Source organism: Charadrius vociferus, unplaced genomic scaffold (genome assembly GCF_000708025.1).
Source record: "Charadrius vociferus isolate BGI_N301 unplaced genomic scaffold, ASM70802v2 scaffold94, whole genome shotgun sequence".
Taxonomy (NCBI): Eukaryota; Metazoa; Chordata; class Aves; order Charadriiformes; family Charadriidae; genus Charadrius; species Charadrius vociferus.
Window position 1 is genome coordinate 1,040,629 of NW_009648031.1, and position 25,561 is coordinate 1,066,189.

The following is a 25,561-nucleotide window of genomic DNA, read 5'->3' on the forward strand; positions in this document are numbered from 1 at the left end:
TGAGCAGGCGGCTGCGTGGTTCTTAGTTGCTGACTGAGGCCAAACCACAACACCCCCCCAAAAAACCCAAAACAAACCCACACAAATAAACAAACTTATAATAAAACAAAAATAAGTGGAATTTTTGTTGGTTTTTTTTTTTTTTCATGGACAGCTGACATAGGCTATTATACTTTTGTCAGCTACGTATCGAAATCTCTAGGTTGTCAGGAATCAAAAGATAGCACACTGAATGTCTCAGCGTCTTAAGGGGGAAGGAGCTGGATCAGTTATTTGCAAGAAATAGGTGGCAGCTATTGCCCACATGCCACTGTGGAAAGTTTTTGTGCAGTCTTTTTCCCCTAGGCCTCCAGCACAACCGCTGAGCCACATGCTGTAGCCACAGCACAGAGATTTTACTTGACCAGTTCAAGAACACTTCTGTTATTCACCCTTCCTGTAGACCACAATCTCTTTGTTGTTTCAAGTATACCCTAAAGCTTACATCAGAAATCCTCATCCAGATAGGGAACAGAAATGAGTTATTGTACTGTGATCTTCGTATACAGCTTTCTAAAATGAGGGGTTAGATTTCTTCAGATTAAATTTAAGTATTTGGGCTTTAGGCTGTCCTTGCTTTGCTCTGATTGTGCTTTGTGTTTTCCCGTTCTATTTCTTCAGTTCCTTTTGCACTTCCTTTGAATTGAAGATGCTGCTATGCATGCTTGCTCACAAGTTTTCTTCCTAGGCTTGAGCAGGGGATGCTGAAAGGTTTTCTTCTCTTTCTCTAAACCTCAGCTGGCTCCATGGAAAGATCTTTATCCCTTCTTCTGGAAAAAGGAGGAGCATTGATAGGTAGCAGTCTTTCCCCACTGAAGCATTTCTCATCACTTTAGTCTTTAGCCTGCACCATTCTGGACCAACCCTGCAGTGAGAGATGCAGTGCTGGAACTCGATGATACTTTCAGTTGCTTTCCGAGTGCTCTAGGAATCTCTGTTGCCCTCCCTAGAAGCCTGGTGAATTTTCAGTGTAGTGATGCAGTCTTCAAGAAAATACTGAGAATATAGTTTCTGCTGAGAAACCTCAGGGACTTAAAAAAAAATAGTTAAAAATGCTTCTTTCTTCATGCAGTACACAGATTTTATTGTTTATGGAGTTTCGTTTTTTTTGTTTGGTTTTCAGCTTTTTTGTCAAACTTTGACTGTTTGGATGACTAGGTCTCCTGATGCTTTTATGCTACTATGGATGAGTCTGATGCTGGATGCTATCCAACACTTATCAGTGATTTTAGTGATTATTAAGTTCCCACAAATCACATTTCTTTCAAATAGTGGATAAAGCTAATCATCATTTTATAATTAACATGAACATATGAGAAAGCTTTTTAGATATCCTTTACAGTCTGTTAACATTTGCCTTAGTGAAATAAGAAAGCATGTCCATTAATTATACCTTGAAATAAATCTTTAACTAATATTAATGAAGTCCCTAAAGGACTTGTTCTTCAGAAAATAATAAACCTTGTGTTTGTTTGGTAAGAATGAAGGATGATTGCTGATGTTTTTTCTCAGATGTGATACTGTTTCATAATGCTTTTTGAGGCATCAATCTGGCATTTCTGCATATGCATTGAAACACATGCTGTGTACCATAGTGTCATACTGTGTGACCCAGAACAGTTTATCTATTCTTCTTTGTTATACTAAACTTATTTGCAATTGCAGCTTGAAAAGTACAAGAGCTCTCCAATATGATCGGTTCTAGAAAGATTTAAGTATTATTATTTACTGCCTTAAAAAAAAAAAAAAGGAAAGAAAATAAAAGGCTTTCAAGTGACTCAGCTTTTGTTTTTCCTTTGTGTTTCGTGTTTCACCAGTTGAAAAGATACAGAGCCAGTGGGATGAAGTGCATGGACACCTCCAAAGCCGGAGACAGCAGCTTCATGAGATGTTAAAGGATTCAACACAGTGGCTAGAAGCTAAACAAGAAGCTGAACAAGTTCTTGAACAAGCAAAAGCTAAGCTTGAGTCGTGGAAAGAAATTTCTTACACCGTGGATGCCCTGAAAAAGCAAAACACTGAGCTTAAGGTCACTACTGAGAATTAAAATATTTCTGCTTGACTTAATTAGATTGTTAAGGAAAATGTTCTCTAACTATTGGACAGTGCACACTCTTTATCCCTTATTTTCCACAAAAATTAGGAAAAAAATAACTTATAAAGTCCAAAATGTGTATCATATAATCCTTGAATGAAATTGGTCCTAACTTATCAGTCATAACAAATAGCTGGCTGATCTTGCAGGAAAAATACGTAGCTTTTCATCACAAGTATTTCTCATCTCTTCTGTACAACAGACTCAGCTGAGGCACTGGTACCGCAGACAGGGAAATCCTGTAATATTGGTATGTCTGTCTGCACTGATAATGAAGGTTGTCTGGAAGTAGTTAAGAAAAGGAAAAATAAGAATGTAATGATCTATATTGAGATATTTTGAAAATCAAGCATTTTAGATTTGCCACAAGGTAGTCTTGCTGGCTTCAACCTTGACAGGGTTATTAACTGAAAAAAAATCCTGAAATGGCTGCCCTTGTGATTTTAGCAGACATGTTGTCACATTCTGGGTGCTAAAATATCAACATCATTTAGCTTATGTAGTTGAGCTATACCTCAAGTAGCAATGCAAATATGCCTTAACCGTTGCATCAGGTTTTAAATTTCTTGTTATGAAAATAGTCATATTTTCAGTAGTCAATAGGTGATATTATCACAGAATCATAGAAAGGTTAGAGTTGGAAGGGACCTTAAAGATCATCTAGTTCCAATCCCTCTGCCATGGGCAGGGACGCTTTCCACTAGAGTACTCTTAATGAATAAATTTTGAGAACAACTGTTTCAGAATAATAATATCTCATTTTCTGGTTGGGGAAAAACAAGATTGAAACCAACTAGTTAGTCAGCCTTTTAAAGTGAGTGAGTCCTGCCTCCATGTTAATGGAATGTTACATATTAGTTATTCAGGAGAATAGTTGCACAAATATTTTCTCATATGTTCTCTTCTCCTGCCCACCAGATTTTAAGTTTTTTTTAACACCTACAAATCAGCTGTTTGGTTAAAGTTTGTGGACTTAAAACCGTCCCATTTGCACAGCTGAATGGTAGTGAACTGCTGTGAAAAATAGCGGGGTGAGGTCCTCATCAACTGGTTATGTCACTGGAGAAAGTATGTGTGTAACTGCATGATTGGTCTTCAGCTATCTTCATCAGTTAGTCATTGTCTTTCTGATATTTTGAAGTAGATACAATATCTGATGGGGGTTTTGGTTGCCTTTTTTATTTTTTTTCTCACCTATAAGAGGCGTAAAAACTTTCATCAGCCCATTGCTTTAGGGCTGAGAAGTGGTTAAGTTTTCTCATTTAAGGTTATACTGTAAGGGTCATTGCTTGGGAAGGGTGGGTTATGGTAAACAAGGGCAATCACTCACTAATGTATTGGAAAGAGTTATAGATTATGTGTACTACTGTCATTCAGCATACAGGATTCCCATTTGTCACTGTCTTTCTGCAGAGACAGAGTTCTGGCTTCTGCCCAGTGTTTGGATTTAAAAAAAAAAAGAAAAAAAAAAGCTTCAACAATGTCCCAGCTCTGCAAAGACTCAATTAACAAAAAAACAGTTCTGCGCCAACACAGTCTTACATCATTGTGTTGGAGTGTCTTACGTCTTGAACACAAATTACTTAATAGGAAAACAGTTGAAAATACTGTTTTAGAAATGGATTTTATGTCCACCTTTTTTACAAGAATATATGAGCTTTAGATAAAGTTCATCTAAGACAGTATGCTTTTTGAAAAAATTAGGGGGTTTTTGGATCAACATTCTCCAAGGAGAGAAATAAGAATATGCCCTTCTTCTCCTCCATCCCCAAGTCATAGAGGAAGTATACTAGTATACTTATTCATGGAATGTATGTCTATGTATAAACAGAGTTTTTGAAAAGATACCTGTGGGTTCTTTTCACTCCTCCTTTAACAGAGATGTAGCACTAGGCCTATGAGTATCTTCAGCCATTCCTATCCCAGTCTGGATTCAATATGACATGTTGTGTCAAGTTACAGATGTTAGTCTAGAATTGTAATGTCATTGTCACAGCTAGTCCATCTTAATTTGTTGTGCCCTTGAGATGATATGAACATCAAGAAGCTCTACTGTTTCAGGGTTGTTTACTTTCATTTGTTTGGTTTTGCCTAGTCTTTTTCCCACAAGTCTGGAAGAAATTCCCCTCTCTCTTAGAGAATGTGTGTGTAGGGCCGTTCTTGTGGGGTTTTTTTCTTCTTTTTTTTTCTCTTTCTTTTGTGCCAGCCTTCCTAGAGGAATTATCCTCGTCTGCCATTAATTTCTATTGTGTCAAATCCCTCCTGAAAGCTTCTCAAATGTGACAGCATCAGCTGTTGTGTTCATGCTTGAGATAAGGGGTCATGAATTCTAAGGAAAATGGAAATCTTTTTGAGTTTAGCAGCTTTATATTTCTTTTGCATAGTCTTATCTAAACTGAACAACCTAGCAATACATCAAGTCCTCAAAATAAGTGCTTTCCAGGCTTCTGTACCAAACGTATATTTTGATGTTGTCCCCAGAATACGTAGAGTAAGTATGCTGTCTTTTTGCTTGCTGTTACACTGATAAAAATAAAGCTGTCATTTCTCTTCATTTGTGCTGAGGGAAAGAGTTACACTGATAAAAATAAAGCTGTCATTTCTCTTCATTTGTGCTGAGTGAAAGAGAGAGGTCAGTGTGAGTCCTAAATAAATTCTTCAGGCATATTCAGTTTGTCAGCTTTGTATCTCAACACAGCTTGGTGTGAGAAAGTAGTCTCCAAGTGTTCTTCTGATTTCTTTGTTAAACATTATAGGTCTGCCTATAGACAGCCGAGTCAATGCGAAAGTTCCCCTCTGCTCTAAGTGAACTTTTAATCAGTGCTTGTGTTAATGCTTTTCTGTTAGTGCATCCTTACACACAAGTAAATGGTAAGCTCAGCAATACCAGTCTTTTGATTATTTATTTTTTTACAATGCCAGCATAAAACAAAAATCTTTATCTGGCTTGTACTTAAAAGTAAACAATCACCATGTAGCTGATAATAAAAAATATTATTACTTTGAATCAGAAGTTAATTCAGAACTAATTTGCTGAGGTTTAAAGCATTTTTTCACTCCAAATTTTAGTTTGATATTTGAGAACTAAATTCTAAGTACTGGCGTTAGGTACAGAGTATCAGAATATGGCATTCTGGCCAAAGCGAGACTTTACCCATTAAAGCCCTGTCATTGTTTACTAAGTGATGACCGCAGATGGTTAACTCAGCAGGCTGAAGGTTATAGGTGTATAAATAGTACACTGTCACACTTCAGGTCCTTTCCATCCACAAGTCATCTGAACATCAGCTAGTGTAAAACTAGTCTCTTCTTAATACAATACTGAGCTTATGTTACAAAAAAATAAACCTTCTAGGATTGTTTGTTCGTTCCTTGGCTCCTTGTTTTGGTAAGACCTAGTGAGGTACATCTTCTCCCTCTGTACCCATTTAGCTGGGATGGCCAAAGTGAAGAGGAAGAAGGGTGGAGATGAGGTTTCCTTCCTTTCCCTCATTACCAGCTATTTCTTTTTCATCTAAATAGGAAATTAAATAGCAGCCTGATTACATCCCCTGCTCTGTTGGGACTCAAGAGTCCAGGCAACTTTCCACTGGCATAGCCTGGAGGGTGAACTTTATGCCCTGGATTTGTGGATAAGACTGGGGCTATCTTGCTTGATTTTGTTGTCTTCTTGCAGAGAGGGTAACTAACTGGGTATACTTTTGCCTGTCCCTCTGTACCAATATAGGATGAAGCACAGTCTCAGCAGTTTGTGGATTTTTATTATTCCAGGGCTGATTGATAGCATACCGCTTTAATTTTAGTAAAACAATTAACAGTTAATCTAATGTTATTGAATATGATGCAGACACTGAAATAGAATTCCTTGATTAAAAAAAATAATTCTTTAAGTGTATAAATAAAATATGCTATAGATATACAGAAAAAGGACAGGAAGACCGTCTGATTTTCCAGATTTCTGATATCTACACCTGCTCACTGTGGGAATTTACATCCTCAGAACTGGATGAAGTTGTACATAGATATTGCTATATTTGAACTTCTATACATCATTTATATTGTTCCACTGGGTAATCCTAGGATAGAAGAAAGCCCAACTGTAATTTTCTTACTTGTTTTTAATCAAGGATCCTTAATTACCTAGACTTTCTTCCTAATAACATCAACTAGTGTCTTCTAATTAAAAATTAAAAATAAATTTATGCCTAAGTAACATGATAAATGCACAGCCTTAATTCTTTAATCCTTTTAATAAGCTCAGCAAATTCCAGTGATGACATAGACAAAACATAGAGAATGCTTTAAAAATGTCAAAATGAAATGAAAGTAATGAAGCGTTTACCTTTTCTAAAAAAATCAAATGTGTTGTTAAGTAGCTAAAAGATAGATGACACCTAAAAATATAAAAGGGGAAAGAGAAAAAGAAATAATGCCAAGAATTTAATTGTAAGATATTCATTATAGTCCTGTAAGATAGGAGTTAATGGGCCTCTCGTAGGACAGACAGTTAAAACATTCACCACAACACTTTGTTCTCAGTGTCTGTGCGCATGGAGCAAAGTTGAAGCAAGGCATGCAGTTCTCAAAGTTGTTGAAAAATTACGTCCCAATTTCCAATAAAGTAGAAAACACAAATTGTTTTTGTCGGCAAAGGTCTCTATATTCATCATTTCTTTCCCGAGTGATGATCTAGTGTTGTAATGTCAGGAAGTTAATGGATTAATGTTGAAGTTAATGGTGAGAACAACACTTTTGGAAATAGCCTTGTAATAGTTTTATTATAAAAACGGGTTCGGAAGGTTTTATAAGGTCATTTATATTCACATGGGACTGGGCAAAAAGAACTTATTTTCAAAGTAAAATTTACAGGCCATTAATTTACAATACAGGAAAAATGTTATGGTAACTTTTCTATGTAACACAGTGAACAGTCAGTCTGCTGTGATTCTTTGGCTGGAAAAAGTTAGCTGTATGCATGCATAATTTTAAACAAAGAGAAAGGTAGGCTATAATAAAGAGGGATAGACCTAAGTGTAGAATAGACACTTGTTATAAAAGATTTACGAAAAGATAATTACTGTAGATTTTTTTTTGTTTTGTTTGGGGGGGCAGGTAATAGATTTCATTATATGTGTGTAAATATTATCATTAATATATGTATTGTATGTAATTCTGTCAGGAAAGAAGCTCAATTAGGAAACTATTTCCAAAACACCCACCTGTGTATGTCTTCTCCAAAGGAATGGTAGTGTTTTTCTACAAAATTATCACCTCTCCTGACTACATCTCCATATTTAACACAGGAGAATGACTTTAAAAAAATGTTTAGGCAGCTTCAGCTTAAGTGAGCTTAACCATAACATGTTCAGATGGGTTTTGGGAGGTGGAGTTAGTAGCCTCCTCCTAACGTTTGACTGTAGAAATAGGATCCCTTGTTCAAAACAGATAATCAGGTTGCTGTCCTAGTACCTGAGATTGTCTGCTGCAGAGTAATTGGGTGTTCTGCTCTCTCATGAAGGAATAACACAGGAAAGAGAGGAAATAGACGTTTTCAGTTTTAAATTATGGAGAGAACCCAGAGATGGTGAAGCAGCTTTTTAACAGATAAGAGTTTTGGGGGAAAATCAGACCCCCCCAAAACCCCACCTGGATCCTTTTCAAAGATCAAATACATTTCAGTCCCAATCTTAACCAAAATCGATTTACAGACTTTCTGAATTGAAAACATAAGTGAACAAAACGTTCAAAATGTATTTATTTTTACTTAGTATTTAGAATGTTTAATCAAGGATTACATATTTAAATTCAGCTTTGTGTGGAGAATTCCTTATCTGAGTCAAAACAAGTTTTCAAAAGGAGCACTGCTTTGGCAGAATGAGGAGGGAAAAAACTATTTTTTCTTCACAGACATTTCCTGATTTGTGTATTAAAGCACAACAATAAAGACAGTCAAACCTTTTTTGTCAGTGGCTTCTAATGCTTACATGCAACTTATTGTTTCTATTTACAAATACAAACTTTTTTTTCTACTTGCATTGTCCCTTTGATGGACTAGTAGTAGTAGTCTTTGCCTAGTACAGAAGTACAAGGACACCATCGATTATCTTTGTTCTTTCATTTTATTGTTACACATTATGGATTAAATATGCAACTGCGGTGCATTTATATGGAAATTTGGTCTGAGAAAAAGGCTAACAAGAAAGGTGCATGGAAGGTGGTTGCTGGCTGAGTGACTGTTCCAGAGTTCCTGGCTTGCTTCTGTAGTGAGACAGCTGGCCCGGGTGGAAAGGAGAAGAAAGAGGGGAAGAGAAAGAGGAGAAGAAAGGGGAAAAAATGGAATTACCAAGATTTAAAAAGCTTTCTTAATACTAAGAAGCATAAATTAGCATTATAAAGATATTGATAGGTTTACCAGTAGTATTTTGCTGTATTGCACACTTAGTGCTGTTCCAGTAGATGGCACTAATTACATAAACAATTCTCTAAAATAAATAAAAAAAAAGTGAAAGCACAGGTATTCTTTGTCCAAATCTCAGTATTATTTCACAATATAAAAAAAGAAAATTAAATAGAACATATTATTTCACTGTATTTTCCATTGCTGTATAATTCAACATCACAAATAGTGATAGTTTGCATAGTGCATAATAATGCATCAGTCTGTGTCTCAGAAAAGAATAATCAGTGTTCTAATCAGAATTTATCAATTTGAGCAGTCATGTTTTATCCAGAATTTAGGATTTTGTTGCTTGGTCTCCTCGGAGATTAGAAGTAGTCCTATGGTCTTATTACTTAGAGAATTTTAATATTTAGAAAAACTCTGACCTTAGTTACCAGTTAAACTGAGAAAGTCTTTTTTTAAATTTTTTTGTATTTATGGTATAAGTTGTGCACCTCCTCTAATAATCATTCAATGTGTATAATCATTTTATGGTGATCTGAGGTTTATTCTTTTTCTTTGTCTTTTTACTTCAGCAATTTTCAAAAGAAATACGACAATGGCAAATAAATGTAGAGGTGACAAATGACATGGCACTTAAGCTGCTCCGCGATTATTCAGCAGATGACACCAGAAAAGTAGAACTAATGACAGATAACATCAATGCGTCATGGGCTGCCATTAATAAGAGGTAGGGTATAACTTTTGCTATTAGATTTGTTGTTAAACTTAATTAACAGTCATTGTCCAGATTTGGTTGGAGATTATAGAAGATGTAACTTGTGAAAATGACATGATTATAGTGAGAAAGAAAAGAACGATGATGACTCTTGTGTCATAGTTTTTGGAAATATGTCTTTGGAATCCCATTTAATTCTCGCAAATAAAATTTTGCCTCCTGCCAATTTTCCTCTGCTGTAATCAGTTGCCACCTAACTTCAGTTGATAAGTATATATTTTAAATATTTAAAATGAAGTGTATCATATTTCAATGTACTGTCTACATGTCCCAATCGCTATAGTGATTCTGTGTCATAAACTGAATCTGAAAATGACAGACATATTCTACTGAAGCAGTTTCAAAGTAGAAATGTTGTCCCGTACCTTTGAAGCAAATCTCTAGTCGAGAAAGTTTTTATTAGATCCTTGATCACATTCTTGATTACATTTCAGTCTTGCAGTGTTTGGTTTAGATACCAGTTCTTTACTAAAAGCAATTTTTTCAGCTTGCCACCAAATTGAGAATCATCCAATATGCAATCTCTAAGATCAGAACATATTGCAGAATAAAAATTACTTTCTTTATAGTAGTAAAAGAGTTTTAAATCATTGCACATTAGATGAGATACGTAAAAATTAAATCAAAATTGTTTTAATCAGTATCTTGGATTAAGTTTTATAGCTTATAACTGAAACTAGAACTGAATTAGATCTTAACATGTTTTTAATTAAAGTCTATGAACAAGGGCACAAAAGTCAGTTTAGTTAAATGTGCAATAAATTCAGGAGATCTTCTTGCATAATGGAAGTTACTTAAATCACTGATGACTACAGAAATTTATTACCACTCTTTGTTTAATTTTTTATGAAGTTGATATTCATATGAATGAGTCACTTTAACAGCATTTTTTCTGAAGCAGACTTACCACTGACTCAAGATCCCATTCAAATGAGAAAAGAGATGCTATTGATGTCCACTAAAAGAAAGCCACTAATACTTTGAAAGCTTTTTTTTTTTTTTTAACAAGAACAATAACTAAACTGAGGAACTAGTATAAGCATTCAGTTAATAATTGCTTGCATTTCTCCTGTTATAGTAGTAACCATTTTAGCCTTATTAGTAGTAACCATATTTCAAAGAAAAAATGTTTTGCTCTCTGTGGTCTGAGAAACAGGCTGGGGAGAATATCTGTTCCTGAATGAGAAAGGCTGGGTGTCTAATGCTCAAAAATATTCTCCATGAGTAGGTGAAATTAGTAGCTCAAAAGGATTAGATGAGAGAACTGAAGGAAATTTCTTTTGTCTGTATGTAGGACTGCAACCCCCATTTGGTGAGGTGGCTTTGTAATCCTGAAGTCCAGCATATGTCTGTAGCTGCTGTGGATGGGCAGGTAGCAATTGTAGCAAAGAGTGCATCTTTAAATCTGTTAATGCTTCAAGCTCAAACCCGGTTGTATCTAATGTTGCCTAAATGTGAGAATTGCCATTGTTGCACGGACTCAGCCAAGTAGTAGGCTAACACAGAGTACAAATTCTTCAAGACACTCCTTGCAATCTTCTACAAAACCCACAGACTTGTTCACAGTTCATGTGTTAGATGAATTACTGTAGTAAATGCTTTATGTCTTAGAAGAGAGCTGTTTAGGTGACCGAGTTGGCATTTCCCATTAAGAAGTACAAAAGGACAGGTTTAAGCTTGAACAGCTAACTGTAAAACTAGAATTTCCTAGTTTTTGATTGTGTGACTTTACTACCTTTCTAGTATTTTTTTAATTCGTTGTTTTGGATATAATTTTTTTAAGACTTCTCATGATTTGGGAACTTTAAAAAGACACATGCTGTGAACAGTAGTTTGTAAGTTTTTCCAAGGACTGTAACACATTTTTATCTGTCTTTTGTGAGACGTTGATACATATGGATGTACCAAGGCATCGGGTCAGCAAAAGGCTTGTACTTTGAAGATTTTCTGTACCTGTAGTCTTTTCAGGTTTGTTTGACACAGTGGGCAGGCCTTTTGCTCACAGAGCAGCTCCTCTCCTGAGTGAGGTCTTGAAAGAACTTCCTAGATATCTTTTGTTAAGCAGCTCTGTGGAAAGAGAGGATGGAGTCCATGGGCCTTTGGATGACTTTAATGTCAATTTGTTCTGGGTTTAAATTTTTTGTTTGTTTCTTTTTCCTTCCCGCTACTCTTCAGCTTTCAGGTTATTGCACAGAGCAAAACAAATTGTTTCTTTATGGCTTTGGGGATCTTTTGAACTGTAAGAGACTATTTACTCACTAGAAAGGACACACATGAACTCCTTGTCACAGAGTCTAAGAAAGGCTAGTTCTCCACTGAGATGCAAATGCAATAATTTCAGAGATATCCATGAGTGTTATTTTCATCTAGACAATGAGTAAGTAGTGCTCTGGTGACTCAGTGTCCTTGCAGTGGTGTAGAAATATATTCCACATAATGGTCTTGACCATTTCTCCAGTATTTTGGAAATAGTTTTATCACTGTTTATACATGTCTTAAGTACCAAGAGGAAATATTCTGCTAAAGATTTTGGTTTCTTCTCCCTGTATGCTTAATTTAAACAGCCTAATTATTTTGTGGATATTTTCTTTTAAAAAGAAAAATTGAGTGGCTTTCGTTCATTCGAACTGGTTTTCCTCTAACCTGCCATTAATACCAGAATTGTGTGCCAGTGTAAAAAATGTGAAACTGTGTTTTCTATGAACCAGATTAGTAAAACAACAGGCAGGCAAGCAACAGTAAAATTCCACTTTGCCTGTTGGTAATAGTTCAGCCAAAGCAAGTACATTAGTCATTAAGGCAACATCTGCCAGCTTGTGTTTTGTTTTGCTTAAGTAGATTTGCAGCTGATTGCTGTGTGTTTACCCTTTGCCTTACTGTTCTGTTTTATAACATTGAACTATAACGAATAACATTCTAACTCCTTTAATAGACAAGTTGGTGAGTGCTTGATGGGTGTTTCACTTTTTTCACTCGCCACTTTTTAATTTATGTTTTGTTGTTGATGCTTCAAAGATACACTAAAAAGCACATGAACTGATCAGATAGGCAAAAGCCAGAGTGACTTGTAAACAGGTCTCTTCCTCTTCTCTTTAGAAGCATTGACTTTCCAAGAAATAACTATATTATTTAAGCTGAGGCAATTAAGGAGAAAGTGATCTGTATAGCTTGTATTAACAAAAATAAATCTAACAACTAAAGTGCTCTCAAGAGAAAAAGATACAAATGAAGGAAGCAACCATTAGAAATTTACTATACGTAAAAGTGTTTGTTATGGTAGTATTATGTTACTCCCTGCTTTTGTGGGCACTCATATTTTATGTGAATTATCATATAAAACATAAACACTTGCTTAAATTTGTTCCTTTCTTGGGAATTCACTAAATGTGTTTAAATTTCACTAACTTAAACATTAAGCTAAAAAGGGATTTAGATCTTTCTTAAGTGGAGCATATATTATGACAATAATTACATAACACAGTCTGAGAATTGGTTAGGACTCCCACCCATCACTCTCTAATAGACATCTTCAAATATTTGCGTTGTCCATCAGTTCCTATGTTCAAGTTCAATGGAACTCAGGCTGCACAGAAGGTGTTAAGAGCTTTCACCACTCAAGATGCTCCTGGGACAATACAGGACACACACATTAGTCAAAACTTTTTTTTTCTCCACTGCCGGGTATAGGCGGTGAAGAATCAATATATAATTAGATTTCTGTTGTTACTTTAAGTTGTAAGGAGTTAGAGAGGGAGTGGCAAAGAGCTGAGTTTCTAGGCAACCTATTTGAAAGGTCTGAGATACCACCTCCGATATTTATCTAAGAATGGTGTTAATTCTGTAATGGAGTTGGTTGTACTAAGATCTTGATTTTGCATGTCAGCTGGACAGTATGCAATGCAAATGGCCAAACAAACTAAGGACATAACCAGTACAAAAGTATGATGCATATCTGTTTTCTGTGTCGGTGCATAATATAACAGTAATTTTAAGTGTGAAAAAGGTCATAATATAATTTTGGTCTTTGAGCAGCAAACCTTTTTTTATCAGTGGTTGCTTGTTATAAAAATACAATTGTTAGAATGTAAACTGTATCTGTGTATAACATTTGTAAGTATAATTTTATTGCCTGCACAGAAAGAGCTTGACCATTCTGCTGGAGACAGGTTTTCTTAATATACTTTACCTGTCCTAATACTGCTTTGTTTTATGGCACTTGTCGAAGTAATCACATTTGTGTGACAGTTGGATTGCTTTCTGGGTGAGAAAAAATGCATTTACACATCAGCAACAGCCAGCAGTATGACGTGTGCTAAGTTATACTGAAGATTCATAGTTGGTTTCAGTAGCTAGACCTTTCTGGGAGCCATCTCTGAAGAGCTTATTTGCTCATCTGGACTTGGACTGCTGAAGTCAAGAAGGAGATAATCCACAGTATGTTTTGCTTTAAAGAACATTCCCATCTTCTAGGTTCTCCAAGCAAACAGCTTTTTCCTTTCCACTCTTCTGTTGCTTTGAAGGTTGGTCTGCCTTCCAAAAATCTGTATAATTCCATGCGTATGAACAGCTACTATACTTCTTTGAGCAGGCACACTTTATTTGAGCACAGTGAAACAACTACATTAAAAATGTAAGTGGCCATGGCAACCTTTTTTATACGGGAAGCTTGTTTACACCACTGTGCCTGGGGTTGTTGTCCTGGCTACAGACCTGCATTCGTGTGGGTGTGAGCAAGAAATCGTTGCTAGTGTAAGACTTCAGATGAAGATTACAATGGTCAAATGTCATTCTGATGTATTTTTTTTTCTTTTTTTCCCCAAAGAAACCATAGTATGATAATTTTTATTTTTATCATCATGTTGGTGATTTATTTATTGTTCTTTGAAATAATTTTGCCAGGCTCAAGGAAGTAGATATGTAAAGTGACTGATTTTTACAACCAATGTGCCATGCTGAAGCTTTTTATTTACACCATCTTAACAATAGATTGTAATCTAAAATTGCAAAGACTGCTGGAAAACATTGTGATTGTAGGGCAATTATTTTGTTTTGTGAGAGATGTTGATAATACATGTTTATCTTTGTTGCCTCTGTTATTTAAAAAAGTAAATTTCTAGTCTGTTTGTCACATTCTGTCTTTGAGAACTTTGCTTTGTTTTAATTCTATAATGACTAAGTACCTCTACTTAGAACTGTTCATGTCGAATGAAAGTGAGTCTCTGAAGTCTGAGGTGTCACACCCAAGATTATGTTAAGGACCAAGTAATTTTATTTGGTTTTATATGTCAGCATGTTTTTCTGAAGACCTAATATAGCTCTGTTGACTATTCTTCTGAATAGGAAGAGAAAAAAAGTTTTGAAAAAAAGCATTTAGACCAAAGCTCTTCCAGGAAGTCTGAATTTGATACGCGGTCCTAATGTCTTTCCCATTAAACAAAAGGGTACAAAAGCCCTTTAATTTTCAAGAAACTAATTTGTCTCACTTAGTTGGTACAGCACTCCACGCGTATCAGAAGTTACTCTCCAGCAGAGTTAGTAACATTGGCAAACTAAAGAAAAACTGTTTATTAACTGCTTGTAATGCAAGAATGTTAAGGCTTTTGTGTTTACAGTTGTGTTTTACAATTACTTTGAAGTTTCCTATGAGTTATTTTTAGATAAAGGATTAAAGTAATTTTTGTTTTCTTTGTTCCATTTTGTTGCTATTATTTTAAACAAAAAAGCACACCCTCAAAAAAAAAAAAGGGTGCAAATACTACTCTGGCAAGGTTTAGTTGCTCTGAGTTTAATCCGAGATATTTGTTGTTTCATGTTTTACTTGGTTAAATATCATCCCTTAACATACCAATTTTAAAAAATACACCTAAAAGGCCATTTGAGGGAGAGGGATTGTTTTATGATGGTAGATAAAAGACATGTTACCTCTTTGAAAGACATTCTATGAGCTGCCTAACTCTCAAACAAATATATGTGTACAAAATATATTCTCAAATTTGTCGTCAATGACAACAGTTAATATTGCTTTGTTATTTTTTTCTTCCTAATGCCCCTAAGAATGATGAAAATTCAGCCACATATAGGAAAAAAATATATGAAGGCATAAATAAAAATGCCAGATGAGACTCCTATGAATAGGAGAACTCAAAATACATCTTCGCTGCTTATACTCTAGTTTTCACCTTTGTCCTCCTCTCAGTTGACTGCTTTTTGCGGAGTACTGACACCAGTATGTAGATCCAAGATGAGAAGTCAACTGAGGGTACTGAATATTTGTGATTTACTTTGTAAGAGGATGGTCTTGGATATGCAGTGCTTTCAAAATGCTGTTAGGATGAGCTGAAAAAGCAATGTTACCCAGAATATGGTGTGATTCATCATTTCCACCTTTGTGAACATATTTTTGTAATTTTTGAGAAACTTTTTCAAGATTAAAAAATGGAAAAAGTTCTTGAGTTATTTCAGGAGAAGGTAGCGTCTGTAATACAGTACTCAACTAAAAGGATCTGTGGATCCTTGCTACTTCAGGGACATGTTTCTTAAAACTCTTAATATCAGTATGAATAAACTTAATATTCCCACCACTTGAATAGTTACATCTGTAGGCTAGTACCTTTATCACTTCCAGAAAGGCAAGAGATCATCTGTAGGTCTGCTAAGTCCTCCCACGGACACACAGAAATGACCTCAAAGAGAAAAGTGTTGTTGTTCTTAAATTAGTTGTTTTTTTGTCAATTTGTCTTTCTGCCAAGTGGCTTGCTGAGGTTTTTTATACACCATGAATTCAGATGAATGATAGTTTAGTGGTTATGATTGTTAACTGTAATCTAATGTTAATGATTTCATTATAGACAATTAAAAAGGAGGACAGCATGGGCATTTTGCAAAGAGGCTTCCAGCTTCAAATACTGAGAGCAAATTAATAGTTAAAACTAAGCAGGAAAAATGAAAGTAGAATGTCTAGAATTCCGTACTGGTCAGACAGTTGCTGTTTCCATTTTTTTTCTTCATTTTTGTTTATATTTCGGTCTTGAGTGAAATAGAATTCTGCTGCTTTGTTCATATTTATTGTGTTAAATGCTGTTTATTCCTTTCTGATGAAAATGAGAATCATTCTCATGTTAGAGTGAAATCAAACTGGACAAAATCATTAAATAGTTTATGGCATAGGATTCTAAAGGGAGAATGGTTTTGTAGACTAACTTGAATCATAATCAGATCTTCATACGCACATTTCAAAGAAACACTCTGTTGTGGTTTAACCCCAGCTGGCAACTGATCACCACGCAGCCGCTCACTCCCCCCTGCTCGTGGTGGGATGGGGGAGAGAATCAGAAGAATAGAAGCAAGAAAATTTGTGGGTTGAGATAAAGACAGTTTAACAGGTAAAGCAAAAGCTGCGCACGCAAGCAGAGCAAAACAAGGAATTAGTTCACTACTTCCCGTCGGCAGGCAGGTGTTCAGCCATCTCCAGGAAAGACGGCTCCTTGGGAAGACAAAAACCGTAACTCCAAATGTCCTCCCCTTCCTTCTTCTTCCCTCAGTTTTTATTACTGAGCATGATGTCATATGGTATGGAATATCCCTTTGGTCAGTTGGGGTCAGCTGTCCCAGCTGTGTCCCCTCCCAACTTCTTGTGCACTCCCGGCCTACTCCCTTGTGGGGTCCTGTGAAAAGCAGAAAAGGCCTTGACTCTGTGTAAGCACTGCTCAGCAGTAACTAAAACACCTCTGCCTTATCAACACCGTTTTCAGCATAAGTCCCAAACATAGCTCCATACTAGATACTGTGAAGAAAATTAACTCTATCGCAGCCAAAACCAGCTCACAATCCATTTGAGAAATCTTGCTCTTTTGCATCCACAGGAGGTGCAGGAGGAGCAAGGTGCTAGGGAAGGCATAAGTACTCCTGATTTTGTGAAAGAACACAAATGTCAATTTTTCTTCGTACTCCATTAGAAGATTAAGACAAATGTAGTGTTCTTTTTCTTAAAGGTGAGATTTTCTGAAGTAATTAGAGAGTTTTAGTCTCTATTTGAACAAGAACAGAAGCTAGTGCTATGTGCCCTGAAAGTTCAACCTTAAATCTATTTCTTATTAGTCCGCAGATAAATTAACAAACTGTAGCAAACTGATTATTGCTCTTATCCAAAGCTTATTGCAACAAATGAATGTCTTTCCTTTCCCCTCAATAGATGACTTATCAGGTTTCAGATGCTCTAAAACAAACAACTGAACAGAAATTAATAAAGCCGATGAACCAGCAGAGTGCCAGCACAAAGCAATTTGACCTTAGTTGTCATTTTTTGTTTGCATTATTATTCTTGTGGTAGCCTTATTTTGCTTTCACCGGTGTTTTCTATGGATATTTTTTTTTTTTAAACAGCATTTCCTTGCTATTGCAAGCTTTGGTGCTTCATGATTGTTTAGCTTCTGATCAGCTGCTGTGCAGGCAGTGTGAGCTTCCCCCTCACTGGCTTGTCAGTCACACTTGAAACTGAGAGGGTAATTCAGTCTGCCTATTAAATTTTTAGTCTCTCTTTGGAAGTTACCGCCAAATGTGCCGATTTGATGAGTCATGCTTGCCTTTTGTTGTGTGTCTGTGTTGCAACTATGAACAAAATTTGCACCGTACGTTTTTATATAAACTCAACAAGAAATTGACAAATGACAACAAGTCGTTATCATTCTGGATGGGGGTTGGTGGCACAAGAGGCAGATGGTTGTGATTCTTATTGACCAAGGCAGAGATCTGGGGAAGTAGCAATACTGAGGGCAGATGGGAAAGCAACAGGATTAGCTACATAGTTTTCTTGCGTGTCCTAAAATAAGGGTGGTGAGAAATCATTGAGGAAGGGGGAGATTAAAATGGTAAATCTTGAGAGCAGAGCTTTTAAGGTGTATCTGATACAGGTACATAGAAGGGGAAACAGTAACTAAGCAAGGAATTCGTGAAAAGGAAAAGATAAGTGTATGTTCGTGTTGCTTAGCATCCAGTATCAATCACATCTTGACCAGTACCCCAAATTTAACTGCACTGTGCTACATTCTCTCACAAATTTAAAAAATGTAGAGCTCTTCCCCAGCTACTAAGCATTACATCTCCTGCAAACTATAAGAAATATTATGTCCTGCAAATGATAAGAAATAGAAGCTCTTGGAATTATCACTCTAGCTGCCATATCTGCAGATTCTTCCTTTGTACCAGATATATAATCGATTATGTATCTGATACACATCCGCTTAAGCACAACGGTGCCCTATGGCAATGAATTATACAGGTGCACCTTTTGTTGATAAAGAATTTTAAAAGTATTATTTTTATCTGTTTAAAGTATGCTATATATTTTTGAGATTCCATTTGTTCGCTTGACAGAGTACATGGTAAAAACAAATTTATTGGAATTACCAAAAGTGCCAAGCTTGCAACACCCATTTCCCACCTTCTGCATTTTATCTTATTAGTATCCTATGTTTTCTTTTTTATTTTCCTTATTTTTTTTCTTGTTTTCTTTCCAATTATTTACATGTTTTCTTATTTTTTAATTCAGTCAAGTTAGACTTGAGTCTAATTTAGTGCTTGGTTTTTTTTTAATCTAACTTGGATGTATTTTCTGTACCCTACAATATGACTTATATATGCTGATTTGGGGTTATTTTTTTTGTTTTAAAATCTGAAAGAGATGCTGCTGTAATGGTAAACAGTTCATAAATTTCCATGAGTTCTTGGTGCATGTCTGAGCTGATACTTCAGCTATGTTAATTAATTGCTAATAATGTCTGTTGCTCTATTATGAATCATATACCTTTACTGATTCCAAGAGGGTAGATTTACTTGTATAATAGTCAACCCGCAAGTTTTGCAGTGTAGTTTTACTCCAAAGTCCAAGAGACAATTCTTCCAGGGATGTCCTCTCTCTTTGCTCCTGTGGGAACACCAGCAGAATAGACTTGTTCAAAGGTGTCACTAAGAAACCATAGTTCAGATTTGCCTTTGGTGACACACCTCCTTTTTATACTGTGCTGACCCTTTGGAGCTGTGGACACTTGTCAATGTCATGTTTTTTCATGTTGGTGAAAGTAACAGTAGAAGCATGGAACATTTTTATTAAAATTTGCTTTGGCTGAATCGGTTTTCACATCTTGTCACTGCTTTAGTCATTTTATGTCTGATGTTACTCTCCTTTGTGCTGGTTGGGATGAGGTACCCAAGCCAGCGTAAGGAGAGTGAGTTAAAAATGGACATAATATTTATTCCTTTATTTCTTTTTTTTTAAAACTAGTAATCTTTCAGATGCTAGTATGTATTGACATCTTTCTTTAAGCTGTTGGTCTTGATTTTAAATACTAAGTTCCTTAAAGGCTGCAGGTAGTTCAGAACCCAACAGTGTATACTGAGTTTAAGTCTTCCTTGTAGTGTCTGGTATTTTGGACACATTTATATTGAATCTTTCTGCTATCACATTCCTGATTTTTTTTTTCTATTTGGAATTATTCACAGTTCTTCCTGTATTTTACTAACCTAAATAAATTTGCCATCTTGCTTTTCACGCCCTTTTCCAAATGGTTAATTAATTCACTGAATAACACCTAGTGTTGTTCCCTTGGGAAAGACTCCCAAAGCTCAGGGTTGAATGTTATTTACATCGACTACATTATATGTTCTTAATCTCAGTTTTGTTTCATTCAAGAGGTTTCTGTAACAAAGCCTTGCATCCCTGTCATGGTTCCTAAAAAGCTCTTTGTATAGGGGCTTAACTTGTGGATAGTAAATTGATTATATTGCTTTATTGTTAGTTTTCATCTTTTGTTTTGATTAATGCTAAGAAGTTGGCAAATGTATTTTTCTCAAAGACACAGATTTTTATTGATCCATAATACACTTATTAAAGCAAAGTAGAATGATATTTACACATGAAAGCAGAAATCTTAAGTACCCATTCCCAACAGAGAGCCTAAATTCTGTTTCTGTTTGAAACATAACACTTCAGTGTTTGTATAGATGTATATATAGTCTTCATAGGTGGTTTCTCTTTCTAGGTATATATTTGTTTGGGTATGGTCTGTTTGTGGAGGGGCAACACTTAACTAGTCATAAGTATTAAATATTTTTCGACATAATTACTTGTTCATCAGCATGGGTGTCATCAGCAGTTTACTACATGTATAATGTACTTAGATTGGACTGGGTCAAATGAACTAGTCATATTAAATTTGCTAGAATAATGTCACTACTTGATATTGTGGACTACTAAAATTAGTCAGATAAATAAGCCACTCTTGTTCAGATTGTCATTCTGAATAAGCTGCAGCACGTTAAACAATCATATTGAGATGAGATTTGAAAGTACCATTTTCATTAAAAATATTTAATAATTTCAAGTAATTGAGACAAACTATATTGCAGGTATTGAATAGCAGATGATGGCATTTTTTTAGATCAGAAGTACAGATAATCAAGAAAGAATTATAGAGGTTAATACATGAAATCAAAATCACACATAAATGTATTAAAGACCTGTAAAAATGACATGTCGCGGTAATGCCATATGGCTTTAAAAAAAATATTTATTTCCTTGACTGTTTGGAATTTTTATCCTTTAGATAGAGGGGGATTGTACAGTGTACATAAATCACTCAGTAAAGTATGGAAATTTAGAGATCCGTGGCTACTGCAAAACATGGAATTTGTGAGAAAGACTATTCTAATACTGCTTTTCTGCATAACATTTATACGAATAGTTTATACGTAGTCTTGCACAGGTACTTCACACTGCAAGTGTGAAGAGAATCACATGAAGTGAATGAATGAAGTGAAGGAGATGAATTAGGTAATGCTACAGTTTTCTTTTTTTTTACTAACGCACCTATACATTTACTTGTTTGAATTTTTAATAGGAAGATTAACGAGTTGTTCATAGTCCACCCATGCATACATAATAAATGTGTTAATATTAGTCAAACTTAATTTTTGTCAATTGCAACACAAGGCAGCCATCTCCAGTGTTTACTTGAAGTTAAGGATGTTAAAAGTTTTTCTGTTTTGCTTTCTTATGATTCTTCTGAGAGAACATGTCTTTGTTTTTTAGTGTTTTATATTCTTTTTCCTCCCATGACCTTTTAACATAGTTGTTCTAATCCAGTTTCTAGGAAACCTTTGTAGTACTAGAATATCGCTTGAAAAATTAAGGTGACTTCCATCTGAAAAAAAGTAATATCCAAGACAAAGAATGGGACATTGTCTGCATGTTCTACAACAATACCACCCCTTGCTACTTAGTGATTTTCTTGCGATTTCCATTGTGGATATAGATTGGGTTTCACATCTGTAGTCAACTTTACGCATAACAGGTGTCTGATAAAACAGAAACATTTCCCTCTCAAGCTTTGTGCATTGTTCTTATATACCTTGTTAGAAAACCTGAGCCATGACTCGTCTGAAGAAAAAGGAAAACATGAAATAGAGAATCATTTAGTGATGCAGATATTCTTGTAGAAAATCATAATGCAATGCTATAGTGACAGTGTAACAGAACTCAGTGCCAGATCTTATGGAATAGGGAGATGATTTTTATTTTAAATGGTTTCACATACCCATGTGTTTGTCCCAGCTGTCTGTCCAGCATTTAGGCACCAAGATGTTTGTATCTAAGTGTTTCATCTATAGGAATTCCTTGTGATAAAACAGAGCACAGATGACACCACCTAATGATTTGTCATCATGTCCCCTGTGTTCTTCTTAGGTGGTCAACAGTGTGCTGGAGTTTTGGGATGTGCCTTCTGTGAACCTGGGTAAATGGTACATAATTCACTGTGAAATATGACCCATTTTGTTTGCTGGCCTTTGCCTTCTTGACATTAAAGGGTCTGAGAAAACTGGGCATATATATAAGTCCATGGGCACTGGTGGGATGCCCCTGTGACTCTGGAGGGTTCAGAGAGGACAGAGCCAGGTTCTTTCCAGTGGTGCCCAGTGACAGAATAAGAGGCGATGGGCATAAACTGAAACACAGGAGCTTCTCTCTGAATACCAGGAAACGCTTTTTGACTGTGAGGTTGTTGGAATGCTGGCACAGACTGCCCAGGGAGACTGTGGAGTCTCCATCCTTGGAGATATTCAAAAGCTGTCTGTACATGCTTCTGGTAGCTGGCTCTAGGGACTCTGCTCAAGCAGGGGTGTTGGACAATATGACCTCCAGAGGTCCCTGCCAAGCTCAACTGTTCTGTGACTCTGTGACTGAATCTGTGGAAATGAGTGACTGTCTGTTGATGTCTTTTCATGCTTTCTATTCGTTTCTTTCAGGATCAAAAGTTAGTATTTTTTCTTTAACCATACTGTAGTCAAAAGTTATGTTATTTTCTTGCTAATAAATAGATAGTAAAAGTAGAGGCTAGATTTTTTTTTAATTATTATTTTCTTTTCAGAATTATTTATATGGAAAACTATCTATAGTTATGTCTTCACATATGTGGCGACTTTTCCCACCCCATGTGATGGATAAGTTTTTTGTTGCAAGATCATTTGAGTATGTGTGCTGCTACTTTTTTTTTTCTTAAATCTTATTTACCAGAGATGGATATATTAAAAGGAAAATGGCTATCAAGTTAGTAATTTAAAATCTATTGTCATTCTTTTTCACTTGTAAAAAACTGTAAATGTAAACATAGTTCCTGGAAGATGAGCTGGGTGCAATATTTCAACTAATTGTAAAAAGCAGATCTAAGTCAAAGACTGCCAACCAGATTTTGGTCTTAAGATAAGATGACGATTATTGTGTCAAATTCAATCATGAATGTAAGCCCTGAGCTGACAAGAGTTCGAGTTGTTTTTAATCAGGCTGTTATTTAGATTTAGGCCTCCTATTCAGAAATAAGAGCAGCTAGTTGGGAAGGAATGATTTTAAAAAGTAAGCTTAGTTCCTTCTGCAGAAAGAACAGGGTTGAAGAACCTTTCAAAATCTCATTGTGTTGCTACATATAAGCCAATTCAGTGTTTGTTAACACATCTGTTTATACAAGACTGTTTTAAATGTATCTTTTGGTTAAACAACAGAAAATATAGAGGTATGTTTCCTTTAAAGGCCTTATGGTATACTTCATGGATTTATTTACATGAGCTGAAGTAAAGTTGAATCATCAGATAAACTGATAAATGCATCAGTTATGCATTCATTTCCATGACTAAAATTTGGAAAGTGATTTGAGAACAGGTATATATATATGTTAAGGAAAAGAAATGCATCTCCCCAGACCTTGGATAAATTATCTAGAATATACAGAGGATACTTGCATCATGGTGAACACAACATTATCAGTCACAAGCTAAATCAAGTGTCTTTTTAATACAAACACCTGATACTTATTTAACAGTTTATTGCTTATTTCAGCAAGGCTTTTGACATTGTCTTCAGTAACATCCTCATAGGTAAGCTTAGGAAGTGTGGGTTAGATGAGTGGACAGTGAGGTGGATTGAGAACTGGCTGAATGGCAGAGCTCAGAGGGTTGTGATCAGCAGTGTAGAGTCTAGTTGGAGGCCTGTAACTAGCGGTGTTCCCTGGGGATCAGTACTGGGTCCAGTCTTATTCAATATATTCATCAAGGACCTGGATGAGGGGAAAGAGCATACCCTCAGCAAGTTTGCTGATGACACAAAACTGGGAGGAGTGGCTGATACACCAGAAGGCCGTGCCACCATTCAGAGAGACCTGGACAGGCTGGAGAGTTGGGTGAAGAGGAACCTAATGAAGTTCAACAAGGGCAAATGCAGAGTATTAAGGAGGAATAACCTCATGCAGCAGTACAGGTTAGGCGCTGACCTGCTGGAAAGCAGCTCTGCAGAGAGAGACCTAGGAGTCCTGGTGGACAAGTTGACCATGAGGCAGCAATGTGCCCTTGTGGCCAAGAAGGTCAGTGTTATCCTGGGGTGTATTAAAAAGACCATGGCCAGCAGGTTGAGGGAGACTATCCTCCCCCTCTACTCTGTCCCAGTGAGGCCACATCTGGAGTACTGTGTCCAGTTCTGGGCTCCCCAGTTCAAGAAAGACGGGGTACTACTGGAGAGAGTCCAGCAGAGGGCTACGAAGATGATCAAGGGACTGGCACATCTCTTTTATGAGGAAAGACTGAGGTACCTGGCTTAGTTTAGCCTGGAGAAGAGAAGACTGAGAGGGGATCTCATCAATGCTTATAAATATCTAAAGGGCAGGTGTCAAGAGGATGGGGCCAGACTCTTTTCAGGGGTGCCTGGTGACAGGACAGGGGGCAACAGGCACAAACTGGAAGACAGGAAATTCCATCTCAACATGAGGAAGAGCTTCTTTACTTTGAGGGTGCCAGAGCATTGGAACAGGCTGCCCAGTGAAGTTGTGGAATCTCCTTCTCTGGAGATATTAAAAACCCACGTAGATGCGTTCCTGCCCAACCTGCTGTAGGTGAACCTGCTTTGGCAAGGGGGTTGGACTTAGATGACCTCTGAAGGTCCCTTCCAACCCCTACCATTCTGTGATTCTATGAATTTGCTGAATTGGGCTCTAGAATTCCATTATTTATGTATTTATTTATATTTACACGATCACAATGTTGTAGAAGCTCCATAATAATGATTTATTAGTATTACTCTGTATTCTCATATTGCCTCCAGTTATAGTTCCTGATGTACTACAATCTTTCTGCACTAGATCTATTTTAATCACATTAACTCCTTAGAGTGGGGAACTTATTCTATATTTCAGTTTTCTGTAAGAGTCTGAAACCTCCTGAACTATATAATAACTATATAAGCTATGGAGTGGTCCTTTAGAACTGATATTACTGTATTAGATTATATAAGATACAAGAAACCGTAGACAGTCTGCCATCTCTCCATTTTACCCAGATGCTAACCAGTTTTGATTACCAGCTACTTCTGAGCTGAATATTACAGAGCTGGAACTTGACCATCATTTGATTTTATTTTAGCAGTCGTATGCTTCTTAAAATATATTGACATATTGGAATAGTTGTTTTAAAATATTTTGAGTCAATCTGATCTGTCAGCGTCTTTGTGTAATGTGATTACTACCTAAGGCCTATGTTTTAGAGGGCAAAAAAATAATATGTGTGTTTATCTAAGTGTTTATTTAGTGTTACTCTCACTTAAGATGATGCATGGCAAAATAAGAACTAGAAGTGCTGCCAGAGAAGTTTTCCAGTCTCGAAACTGAGACTTCTTTCTTTTGCATGGTAGCAAATCACTGCTCTGTTAGGCCACTGA

At 36.2% G+C, this 25,561-nt stretch overlaps 1 protein-coding gene across 1 annotated transcript in view; it reads left to right on the top strand.

Moving 5' to 3' along the window:
* DMD (dystrophin) overlaps nt 1-25,561 on the top strand; it is a 927,929-nt gene that overhangs the window by 634,627 nt on the left and 267,741 nt on the right. Inside the window, exons 52-53 of the mRNA XM_009883534.1 lie at nt 1,857-2,068; nt 9,110-9,264. Of these exons, the coding sequence (XP_009881836.1) occupies nt 1,857-2,068; nt 9,110-9,264 (367 nt within the window). The remainder of the gene's footprint in view (nt 1-1,856; nt 2,069-9,109; nt 9,265-25,561) is intronic.